Genomic DNA, 12,121 nt, shown 5'->3' on the forward strand with positions numbered 1-12,121 from the left:
TACGTCACATAGGATTTCTCTGTATGCAGACGATATTTTACTATATGTCAGTGACACTGATAACTCGATACCACATGTTATTTCTATATTCAGTTTTAGTTCTTTTTCTGGTTATAAAATCAACTGGAATAAATCAGCATTGATGCATTTAAATAACTCATCTTCCCAATCTGGTCTGCCCACCTGTATCCCAGTAGTATCTAGTTTCAAATATCTGGGTGTAGAGATTTATCCGTCATTGCATACCATAGCTTTAAAACACTTTCAAGGAATATACAGTTGTGTAGAGATGGATCTAACTCATTGGTCTGCATTACCGTTATCTTTGCAAGCTTGGGTCTCTGTTATCAAAATGGATGTGTTGCCCGTATACCATTATCATCGCCCACTACAGACTATTGGGCAAAGCTTCCAATTTGTTTGGAACAGCAAACCCCCTCGACTAAATATACAACACTGCAGCGGAACAAATATGCTGGAGGCCTTGCCTTACCAAATTTTAAATTATATCATTGGGCATTCATTTTGTGTCCCTTATCAGTCTGGCTGAACCCTGAGTCTTTGGTCTCTTGGCGACCGATAGAACTCAACCTTGCCTTACCTAACAGGCTAAAGGATTTTATATACTCTGGCCTACCGTTGAAGAACGCAAAACGACGATTTAGTCCTATAATAACCTACCTTCTGTCTATTTGGTGTGGCGTGTCAAAGCTTTCTCATAATGACTCTATATGGCATTCTAATTCCCCGTTGTTTCATAATTATAAATTCTCACAGATAATAAACCTTTTGTATTTTCAGAGTGGAGTCATAGAGGTATTCATATTTTAGCTGACATATGGGGGAAAGATGGCCTGTGGATTTTTAATGATCTCAGAAGAGAATACAATTTACCAGGGTCTTCCTTTTTATTTATCTACGTTTAAGATCTACCATGCAAGCATATGGTGTTCCATGGGATACCGATATCCCCTGTCTTACTATACTGAACATACTAGTAGCAAAAGAGGGGACGAGAAGTATACTGTCCACATTATTTATGTTGTTTCTGGAAGCCTCCTATAAACAGCTACAAATTCCGAACATTTGGCTTAGAGATTTGTGTGACACAGGGACAGAAACTGATGGATGCGATATTTGCTGGGAGTCTATTTGGACCAATCTCAGGCATGTCTCTAAAAATCCCAATCACCAATTAATTCATTATAAGATAGTTCATAGGATGTATTTTACCCCCAGGAAACGATATTTGATGAAACTCTCCTCTTCTCCGAATTGCAACTTTTGCTCTGGTGGATCCATGGGCACCTACACTCACATGTTCTGGGACTGTCCTGAGGTCTACAATTTTTGGAGACAGGTATCTGGAGCTCTAAAAGAGATTCTTGGAACTGATATACCATGCTGCCCCAAACTACTTCTTTTAAATGATGATTCATCCTTCAGTTTTTCTCTGATACAAAAGAAAATGTTATTTGCTGGATTAACAGCAGCCAAGAAAATGCTTGCCTTATGCTGGCAAGCTCCACATTCATTGGCCATATCTCATTGGATGTACTCGTTCTCAGACATTCTGCACATGGAACTGTCTGTGGCAAGAATACATGGAGCCACCCAAAAGACTATTGTTGCATGGACAAAGGCCATCTCTCAAATTAAAGAGCTGTTGCAAGGGATGTAATTACCTTAAGCGTCTCATATGCAATGGTCTGTAAAATGCCTATGTCATTTTTGTTTACTCTTATTAGTTTGCGTATGGTGGGGTTATTACTTACACACTTTTCACAATAACACTCATTAAAGGAGTAGAGAGAGTGGATGGGGAGTGAGGGAGTGTTACATGGTCGCCAGAGGAGGGCGGGTGGGGTTTCAACAAAGAAAAAACACTGTCCAATGTGTAATTTCTTCTGTAATCCTCTTGGCATGTTCGTTTATTAACACTTGACAGTTGTGAATAAAAATTTTATCACAAAAAAAAATAAAAAATAAAAATAAAAATGACAGAATGGAACTGAATGAAATCTTGTTACTGATGCCTGCATGCTTTGGAGACAGAGCATACCTTTAGTCATTGTTGTATTTGCATGTGTAATTAGTTCTTTTGTACAATTATTATGTTTTATTTGTTTGGAGAGGCTTTTGGACACTTGAAGATGTTTTTGGACACTATGATAAATGATTTCTGTATTGCTATTACTTTTGATTGCTTTGTTGAATCAACACAAAATTTTACTCAGTTGACATGATTGGGAACAAAACAAAAGCAGTTTTTCAGAGACTTTATTTACAACCTGATTTTTTCATAATCTGTATCATTAAAACATTTGAAAAGTTTTCTTTAAAATGATGCCTAACACTTTACCCTCCTTTTTTTAAATTTTTTTATAAGCCTTTAATTATGGGTATGCCTCTAAAATGGGACATTTTTAAAAACATCCTCAGAGCTTAAAGGGTTAGTTGACGTTATTGGTATCATCCAGAGGTAACAGGTATTTTTCTCCACAAATGTTCTGAAAAATTCTGTTTGAATAAAGGCAGGGAATTATTTACTGAATACATCTAAAGGTTGATGTTTTTATAAATGATTGCACTCAGCATTTGCATTCACTGTTATTAATATTCAAGGGAAATAACTATCATCAGGACAAAATAGATATTTTAAATAAAAATATTGCAAAATGGAGTTTCATGGCCGGTAAGACAAATTATCTCAATTCACCCAGCAAGTTTAGCAAAAAGTTGATTTTGAAATCATTTCTGAGTTATTTTGGTCTTGTGGTCTGTTGTTCATTTAAACCATTGATGCATAATGTCTGTAGTTGATATGTGTTCAGTGACCGCATCTCTTCCTGATGTAAAGCATGTGAATGGTTCTCTTTCTCCTTTCTAGCCTCGGCTTGAGACCTTCATCTATCGATTGTCCAGCTTAATAGACTCATAGCAGCTCAGAGTGATGAGGGCTGAAATGAGATAAAGCCTTGCAGAATGAGCTTTCACTATATCGCAGGATGAGTAATGTCTTTTCAACAGCAAAGCTACTCCTACACACAACCAGACCCATTAACTAATGGTGACCACACCACAAATGAGTCCTGTTTTCATCCAGCGGTGATATGTGTCACTTCTGTGGTTGCCAAGGATATTAATGACTTCTCATGATTTGTGAAGGTTCAAACAGTTTTTTTTTTTTTTTTTTTTTTTTTTTTTTGAGGACCCAATCCGAGTACATGACTGTAAATATCTGATTCCTCTTACCATCATGTAAACTGAATTTGCATCCCTGCATGTGGCACAGACAACCTTTATTGAACATTTGTCCTGATCATGGCAGCATCTATGAGGTGTGAATATTGTATTATGTGTGTGTGTGTGTGTGTGTGCTTGTGTGGGTGTTGAATGAAATGATCTGGCTGTCTCAGTCTGCATCATCCATAGAAAAACCAAATCAGCCTCTATGCGACGCCGTGTCCTTGGGCAGTGTGTGCGTGCTGATATGTTTTGGAGCATTTTTTTTTCTCCCTACTTTTTAAAGTGAGGCACAGATAAATCTACAACACCAGGTTTAATAGTGTTTTAAAGTGTCTTAAAGGAATATTTCACCCCAAAATGAGAGTTCTGTCATCATTTACTCATCCTCATGACTTTATTCTGTGGAACACAAAAAGAGTAATTTTGAAGAATGTACTGCTTTTTACAATGCAATTATAATGAACGGTGATGGGAGCTTTCAATATTCATAAAGAATGTGTTATATTCTATGTCTTCTGAAGTCATACGATACCTTTGAGTTAGAAACAGACCAAAATTTAAGTTGTTATTCGCTGAAAATCTTGACATCTGCCCTAGTTCTCCTTAAAATTTTGATGAGAAGTAACAATGTCCGAACATTCATGAACGAATCATTATTTTGACTCTTTTCAAGGTTTTCAGTGAATCACAACTTTACTTTTTGAAGCTTGAAAACTCCAGTCCCCGTTCATTGTAACTGCATGGTAAAGAGCGACCATTAATTCTTTAAAAATTCTCCTATTGTATTCCACAGAAGTAAGTAAGTCATGAGATTTTGGAATGACCTGAAGGTTAAAAAAAAATCTGCTGTATTTGATAAACATGCCAAAGCATGCATTACAGTGATTTTACCACTGGTAAAGGGTGTTCCTAGGTAATATGTGAAGCCAGGTACCTAACATCCTATTAATCATGGCAAAAACATGGAGGCCTTGAGCAGTTTTTTTTTTTTTTTTGGTTTTTTTAATGGCAGCAATATGATAAAGACAACAATGGTCAATAGTTGCATTTATTATTAGTAATAATAATAAGAATAAACAGTTCTTCCACCTAAGTAGTATAGTTCATCAGTGTAACTGTAGGCTGTTTGCAGTTGACAAGCAACATTACAACATTGGTGCATATATTGGCATTTTACAATGGCTTTAAACGCAGCATATCCATTTAGAATTTAGAGTTGAATCTATCCATTTTATAAGGCTACTTTTTATGATGAGATTTGATCGTGCTACGTTTGTAGCTTTGATGATTTATTTATATCTTTTATTTTTCGCCTTACCTCTAGGGAGTGACGTACTGTGGAGATAGTTCAGCCAGTAGCCTGACCATGGCCAATGTGCCCTGGCACGAGGAGGTCATCTACTTCGTGCAGCAGTTGGCCAACCTGCTACCAGACTATGAAATCGCCTGCGAACACGAGCACTCCAACTGCCTGTTACTCGCACACCACAAGGTAACACTCCACTGACATGCTTGGCACTTAGCCACACTTAGTAAAGTTTTCCAAACGACAAAAACTCAGTCTGGCAAAACTGATGAAACAAAACTGGTTTGCACAAAACTAGATGACTCTCATTATAATCAACAAAGCCAATAGCATCCATTTGCAGAGCCGAAACACTGTTAAACAGCAAAAGGCAAAGATATGCATCCGACTTAGACTAGCAATTAGTAAATATCCCAGATGGAATACAAGACCGGGTCCTGTGTGAATGACCCTTTACACAACCACAAAATAATTGATAAACCCGATTGCAAAATGGATTACTCTGAACTGTAGGCCGATAGTAGGCATGAGAACAAGCACTGTAATGGTAGAAAGAGGGTAATAGTTTTTCTACTCTTGCAAATTATATCACGGAAACAGAGCTTGTACTGTAATTTCCTTTACTGTCTTAAAGCTAGGGTGTGCAGTCTTTTCCAGAAAATGTTTTTGTTATACTGGTTGAAAGTCTCTTCACATCCTGATAGCAATCAATAATTTAAGTGGTCTAAATGTAAAAATGTAAAAAAAAAATACATATATATATCTTCTGTCGAAGGGACAGGACTAAAAAATGATTGACCAATCATTGCATTCGGTCCGAATGTCCTTCCTGTCTGTCAATCTATATTTGCATACCGCCACACAACTTGTTCGCGCTGACAAATCACACGTCATCAGTGCGGGTTCCTTGATGCTGTGCAGAGCGAGCGCGAGAATGGAAGGCGAACCGCAACTACCTTATGTTCCTCCTGAACCACCAGTAAAAGGAAACAAGAAAAGAAAGACTGTGTTAGAAACTTCTACAATGAAAAAACATCTGGATCAAGAGTATGCTAAAAGCAGAATTAACTCTGCTCTGCTCTGTGTGTGTGTGTGTGTGTGTGTGTGTTCATGTGTGATAGAGGAGGCGTGGCTTTGGAGACCCTTCTGAAGCGAGGGTGGGCTCTATGCTTTCAAAGCTAGCTTGCTAACTGCTACCCTCTCTGGATTACATACCCTAGCTTTAAGCCACTTAAAGCTGATGCCACTGCCATTTCTGTAAATGTCATTGAAAAGAAAGTGTTGATAAGGGTACTTGCATTAAACTGACATTCAGGTGAAGGGTTAAACCTTGCTTCCTGTGTTTTGTGCCATCTCCTGACACTGCTCTAGTCATTCTTACAGCCACACTCATTTTACATTTGTTTCCTGTGACAGCTTCTCTAATGGTCTGCGTAGGCAGGAAGCCCTTACCAGCATTCTACTCTTACAAAAAAAACAGATTTATGTGCAAGTGTTAAATGGCTTTCCAATATAATTTTTTTGATTTGCTATTTGTATTTTCTGTAATCAAGTACCATAAATTTATGAGTGTGATTCTATGGTGAGTTTTTCTCTTCAGAAAATCTCAATTGCACCCAGTGGAGTGTTTTGCTTACTAAAAAATGCGAAGCCTTGTTAGGGATGCACACTCATCTGTTTTGCTTCTTCAGCTATTTCAACGAGCTCCTGATTAAAAGCACCATAGATCTTTTTCTCCCTGTCTGACCCATTTAACTTAATATTGTGCCATCAAATATCTGAAGTTTCTTGATGCCTTCTACAAATTTTTTTTTTGCCTTAATGGGTGCTTTAAGGGAAAGTTCACCCAAGAAATTTTAATTGTCATTATTTACTCATGCTCATGTTGTTCCATACCCATATGGCTTTGTGTCTTATGTGGAATGCAAAAGGTGTTAAGTGGAATGACAACGTCAGTCCCCATTCACTTTCTTTGCATCTTAATTCCATACAATGAAACTCAATAGTTACTGAGGCAGACATTCCCTAACATTCTACCAAACATCTCCATTCTTCTCCTGTCTCATCATGCACAGCTTCAGAGATGACGGCTCCAAATGAGCTGCAGTAGTGGAGAATCTTAGTCCATGTAAGTGCCTTCACTGAAGCCTACACAAGCATAAGAATGTGCTTGGTTCTCCACTGCCCTCTCTTTGGCGAAGATGTTTGTGTTTTGTTTGTGGGCAGCCTGAAAGGAGGCTGATTGTGAGCCCAAAGCAATGAGGGAGGAGTGGCAAGACGGTGATGTCGGCAACAAAAGGCTAAGATTCTGTTCACACCAAAAGCATTCTTGCGCTAAAAAAGCTAGATGCTGCACAATGCATAGAATAGAACACAGGTGTCTTTAGAGACACATTTTTAAAAGTTCAAGTTCCTTTTAACATTTTAGACTAGCTGTCTAAAAAAATGCATCTATTGAAGACATCTGTCTAGCGCATGTTTACATAGAAAAAAACATTTAAAGAAGCAGCAAAGACGGATGCAAAAACTTGCTCAGTTTGAACGGCCCCTAATGAAGCCATTTTTGAGGGCTAGCTCATGTCGCTCCAAACCTGTATTACTTTTTTTCTTCAATGGAACACAAAATGAGACATTTTGAAGCATGTACTGGTCACTCTTTTTCATGCAATTGGAATTAATGCGGACTGGAAATTTTAAGCTTGAGAAAGCACACAAAAGCACCATAAAAGTAGAACATATGACGTGTGCACTATATTACAAGTCTTCTAAAGCAGTGGTTCTCAACCCTGTTCCTGGAGCCCCACTGTGATCATCCACTGTGTGCTGTCTCCTAAGTTAAAATAATATCACCTCAGTGAATTATTTAGTAAATAAAGAATTCTTCAGCTTAATGGCAAAATTGTAAAACAAATTGTTTTGCCTCTCTATATTTTGTTATTTTAATCAAGTAATGACTTGTCAAAAAGTAATTTAATACATTCAGCATGAAATAAAACATTGCAGGAGTGAATGAAGCAGTAAACTCTCTCGCCCGCTTGCTCACTCGTGCTCTCTCTCTCTCTCTCCCGCACGTGCTCCCTCTCCCCGTGGTAGATTATGCGCAATTAACCGTTGTCGAGTGTACATCGAATGTACACTATAGTGAAATAGTGCACTATATAGTGGATAGGGGGCGGTTTCAGACACAGCGCTGAATTGGGTGTGTCAGAAAAGGGAGAATTACAAAATGTGCAGTGTTGGGAGTGCTCCAGGAACAGGGTTGAGAACCACTGTTTTAAAGTCATACAATATCTTTGGGTGAGAAACAGACCGAGGAGTTGTTATTCACTGAAAATCTTGACATTGACCCTAGCTTTCATTGGTGCATTTTGAGAGTTCGTAAGAGAAGTACCAATGTCTATAAATGAATAGTTCTTTCAGGTCAGAACTTTTCAGTGAATTGGTTGATCCGGTTTCAAAAAGTCTGAGAGATTTGTTCACAAGAAAGTCAGAGACAACATGAGAGAGTAAATAATGACAGAATATTCAATTTCTTGGATGAACTATTCCTTTAATGTTGGGGTGCAGTGTGTACCCATTTTATCTAAGTTCTCTTCATTTCTTTGCGATGCTGTGGCTTCCTGTGCACCCAGCTCACCAAACAGACTGTCCTGCTGCTGTTGAAATTCAAATGACAGTATGACAAAGCCAGCACTGAGCTTTGCAGATGAAGTCTGCTTTCCTTTGGGGTTTTAAGAACTTTCTTTGCATTGCCTGTGACAGACGGATGAAAAGGCATTGAATTTGATGGGAAAAATCATTCCTTACCACGTCATTCCTTACCACAGGGACTCGGCCTCTGTTTGGCTCGGCCATGACTCACAAGGGTACTAAAAAGTGGCATTGTTGCTGTAATAAGAAGCAATTTTTCACATAGGACCTTGGAAGGCCACCAATAGTATTTCACTGCATTAACTTTGTTTAGCTCTCGCCTTCGTTTTCTCTTACTCCAGGGTTGCAAACATTCCGCCCGTTATCCATGGTGTTCTTGGCAAGGTAAGACCTCTGTATGAATTTACAGCTCTTTTCTGTCTTGCAGTGACAGCTTAGTGAAGTTAGTGCACTGTGTCCTCATAAAGCTTTCCCTCTCTTGCCTTGTTCTGAGTTGACTCCCTTGAGCTCAACTTTCTACAGGAATGAAGAGAAGAAGGCTTGAAAATGTCTTGTGAACTGGTAAAAACTTGGTTCCCTGAAAGGTGCGAACGAGACGCTGTGTCAGTAGCTTACGCTGTGGGAGTTCCTCCAATGGGCGGTGACCTTGAAACCCTATACCATCATACCAATTTGATTGGCTGGTGACGCTTGCATCATTGTGTGCATATAAGCTGGAACCTAGCACCACACCATCAGAATTTTTCAACTGGAGGGAGAATGCTTTTCTCATTCCCTAAACAGCAAAAAATCAGTAGTGCGCCTCCACTACACAGCGTATCCTTCCCTCCTTTCAGGGAACCAATGTTACACCAGTAACTGAGACATTCCCTTTAAGTTCTGTCACTTTTACACAGTGGCATACTACTGATAGGGAAATGCCAACTAGACAACAGGCATCAACAACCCAGTGGGAATTTTTTTGCTTGGAGCTGTCCAAACCCTGTGAACGCCCTCCAAAGCAAACAAAGAGTTATTCAGACACCCTGAATTGACTTGTTCAGTCAGTGTACATATGTAGTCTCTTAGCCTAGTCCATCTCAAAGGGAGGAGGAGAAAACCATCAGGGTAACAACCTAAGTACTAAAGGGTGTTGCCTCCACTGAACCCTCTCTTGGCTTGAGAATGGCTTTTGACAGACCTGGTCCAAACTCTAAAAAGGAGTTGCTAACCGAAAGGCCTGAAGGCCCCAAACACGTTTGACTGATGCCAAAGTGAGCAGCAGCACAGTCTCCAAGCTCAAGTAGCAGCATAAGCTCACCGCCTCCAGTGGGTCAAACGAGGAACCTGTAAGAGCGTTTAACACCAGTGCTATGTCCCAGACTGGGATTGTAGTCTTAGCAAGGGTCTTAGCAGTCTTGCACCATGCAGAACTTTGTAGACCAGAGGGTGTTTGCCTACAAACAAGCCCTCAGAGGTCATGAGTGGTTGCTGTGGCAGCGATGCACACTTTAAGCGTGGATGGCGGGAAATGTTCCTTAGGAGCCACAGAGGAGGAAGCAGGAGGAGAGCGGCTTCAGCCTTCAGAGCTAAAGCGAGCCAAGATCCAAGAGTCATAAGTTCCATGCGCTCTCAGTGAATGCAAGCAGTCTCAATGGACACTGTTTAGAAAACCGGGCTCTTGCCCGTTAGACCGAGGGATATATCACTTGTTTTTATGTACACTGGCAGCACTGCCAAAAGTTTGGAATAATGTACATACGTTGCTGTTTCGGAAGGAAATTGGTACTTTAATTCACCAAAGTGGCATTCAACTGATCACAAAGTATAGTCAGGACATTACTGATGTAAAACAACAGCACCATCACTATTTGAAAAAAGTCATTTTTGATCAAATCTAGACAGGCCCCATTTCCAGCAGCCATCACTCCAACACCTTATTCTTGAGTAATCATGCTAAATTGCAAATTTGGTACTAGAAAATCACTTGCCATTATATCAAACACAGCTGAAAGCTGTTTGGTTCGATAAATGAAGCTTAACATTGTCTTTGTGTTTGTTTTTGAGTTACCACAGTATGCAGTAGACTTGCATGTCTTAAGGTCAATATTAGGTCAAAAATGGCAAAAAAGAAACTGCTTTCTCTAGAAACTCATCAGTCATTGTTTTGAGGAATTAAGGCTACACAATGCTTGAAATTGCCAGAAAACTGAAGATTTCATACAAAGGACAGAAAGAGATGTGGAAGGCCAGATGTACAACTAAACAAGAGGATAAGTACTGGATCTAGTTTGAGAAATAGACGCCTCACATGTCCTCAGCTGACAGCTTCATTGAATTCTACCTGCTCAACACCAGTTTCATGTACAACAGTAAAGAGAAGACTCAGGGGTGCAGGCCTTATGGGAAGAATTGCAAAGAAAAAGCCACTTTTGAAACAGAAAAACAAAAAGTAAAGGTTAGAGTGGGCAAAGAAACACAGACATTGGACAACAGATAATTGGAAAAGAGTGTTATGGATCTTAACCTCATTGAGCTTTTGTGGGATCAGCTAGACTGTAAGCTGCGTGAGAAGTGCCCGACAAGACAGCCACATCTATGGCAAGTGCTACAGGAAGTGTGGGGTGAAATGTCACCTGAGTATCTGGACAAATTGACAGCTAGAATACCAAGAATCTGCAAAGCTGTCATTGCTGCACATGGAGGATTTTTTGATGAGAACTCTTTGAGGTAGTTTAAGAAGTTCTGATTTTTTTTTTTTCAAATTGTAATAGTAGTTTTTCATGTTATTAATGTACTGACTATACATTGTGATCAGCTGAATACCACTTTGGTGAATAAAAGTACCAATTTCTTTCCATAAGAGCTAAATCTGTACATTATTCCAAACTTTTGGCCGCCAGTGTACTTGTGGAAACATTTGTAAATTTTCACTGAAAGAAAAAAACACAATGCACATAATGCAAACAATACTATAACATGGAAGTGTTCAAAGGAGTTCCCATTTTGTGAAGCTGGAGTTCGTCTTGCTGACCTGGTGCAGACTAGAAAAGCGAAGCATAAGGTTCCAGAGCATGAGAGATCTACACAACCCTGAAAGAGGAAAATTCTAGTACTGGGTTCGGCTTGCAATTTTCGCGATGACGCAAGCATTCACAATATTATGGTCTCTAGATATTGCTCGAGTTTCTATACAAGTCAATGGAATGTTTTTGTCTGTCTTATCCGCCAGACAGAAATGATCTTATCATTTAGAAAGTAATAGCACACCTCTCCTCAACAAGCCACATGATTTCAGTGTCATTGATGTCTGTAGCACTAATGGTGTGGGACGAATTATGAGCCTGTAATTATAAAACAGCATATAATTTAAATCGACAAAAATTATATATTTTAGTTGATGATAATATGCAAAATATTTAAAAAAAAATTTTTTTTTAGAAACAACTACTTACAGTTACTTATTTAAACATGTATCAGACATATTAAAGATTAATATGTAAGATTAAATAACATGAGAATACTCTCCTGAAATAATAGCACATAAAGAATATATTGAAGGATTAGCTACTTTTTGGAAGTAGTTCTGTTGTGAATTCCTCACGTTTAGACAAGAAGACTTTTTCATTTGTCTTCCTTATCATTGACAAAATAAAACCCTTTTGTCAACTAACATTTTTGCCAGTAATTTCGCTGACGAGATTAACACCGGCTACCATTTTAAGTATTCATTAATTTGTAAACAAGATTACCTTTTTAAATTTTAACACACAGTATTGTATGTTTAAGAAATCTTTAGCTACCATTTTAATTATTCATTAATTTGTAAATAAAATTAGGAGTCTCAAAGTATCTGCACCAGATGCCAAATTGTTTAGTCCTTTGTTTGTTAGAGAGATTGCAGAGGGCCCATAGCACACCATACTGTACAGACCA

The 12,121-nt window shown here is 38.7% G+C and overlaps 1 protein-coding gene across 2 annotated transcripts in view; it reads left to right on the forward strand.

Annotated features, from left to right (window-relative positions):
• Nucleotides 1-12,121, forward strand: part of LOC127422338 (S-adenosyl-L-methionine-dependent tRNA 4-demethylwyosine synthase TYW1) — a 104,596-nt gene that overhangs the window by 84,774 nt on the left and 7,701 nt on the right. The window contains exon 15 of one of the 2 annotated variants that reach the window (XM_051665790.1): nucleotides 4,574-4,741. In XM_051665790.1, the coding sequence (XP_051521750.1) occupies nucleotides 4,574-4,741 (168 nt within the window). Of the gene's footprint in view, nucleotides 1-2,890; nucleotides 3,199-4,573; nucleotides 4,742-12,121 lie in introns of those variants that run through there. The other variant, XM_051665791.1, reaches the window with a different exon arrangement.

The sequence above is a fragment of the Myxocyprinus asiaticus genome, chromosome 31 (genome assembly GCF_019703515.2).
Source record: "Myxocyprinus asiaticus isolate MX2 ecotype Aquarium Trade chromosome 31, UBuf_Myxa_2, whole genome shotgun sequence".
Taxonomy (NCBI): domain Eukaryota; kingdom Metazoa; phylum Chordata; class Actinopteri; order Cypriniformes; family Catostomidae; genus Myxocyprinus; species Myxocyprinus asiaticus.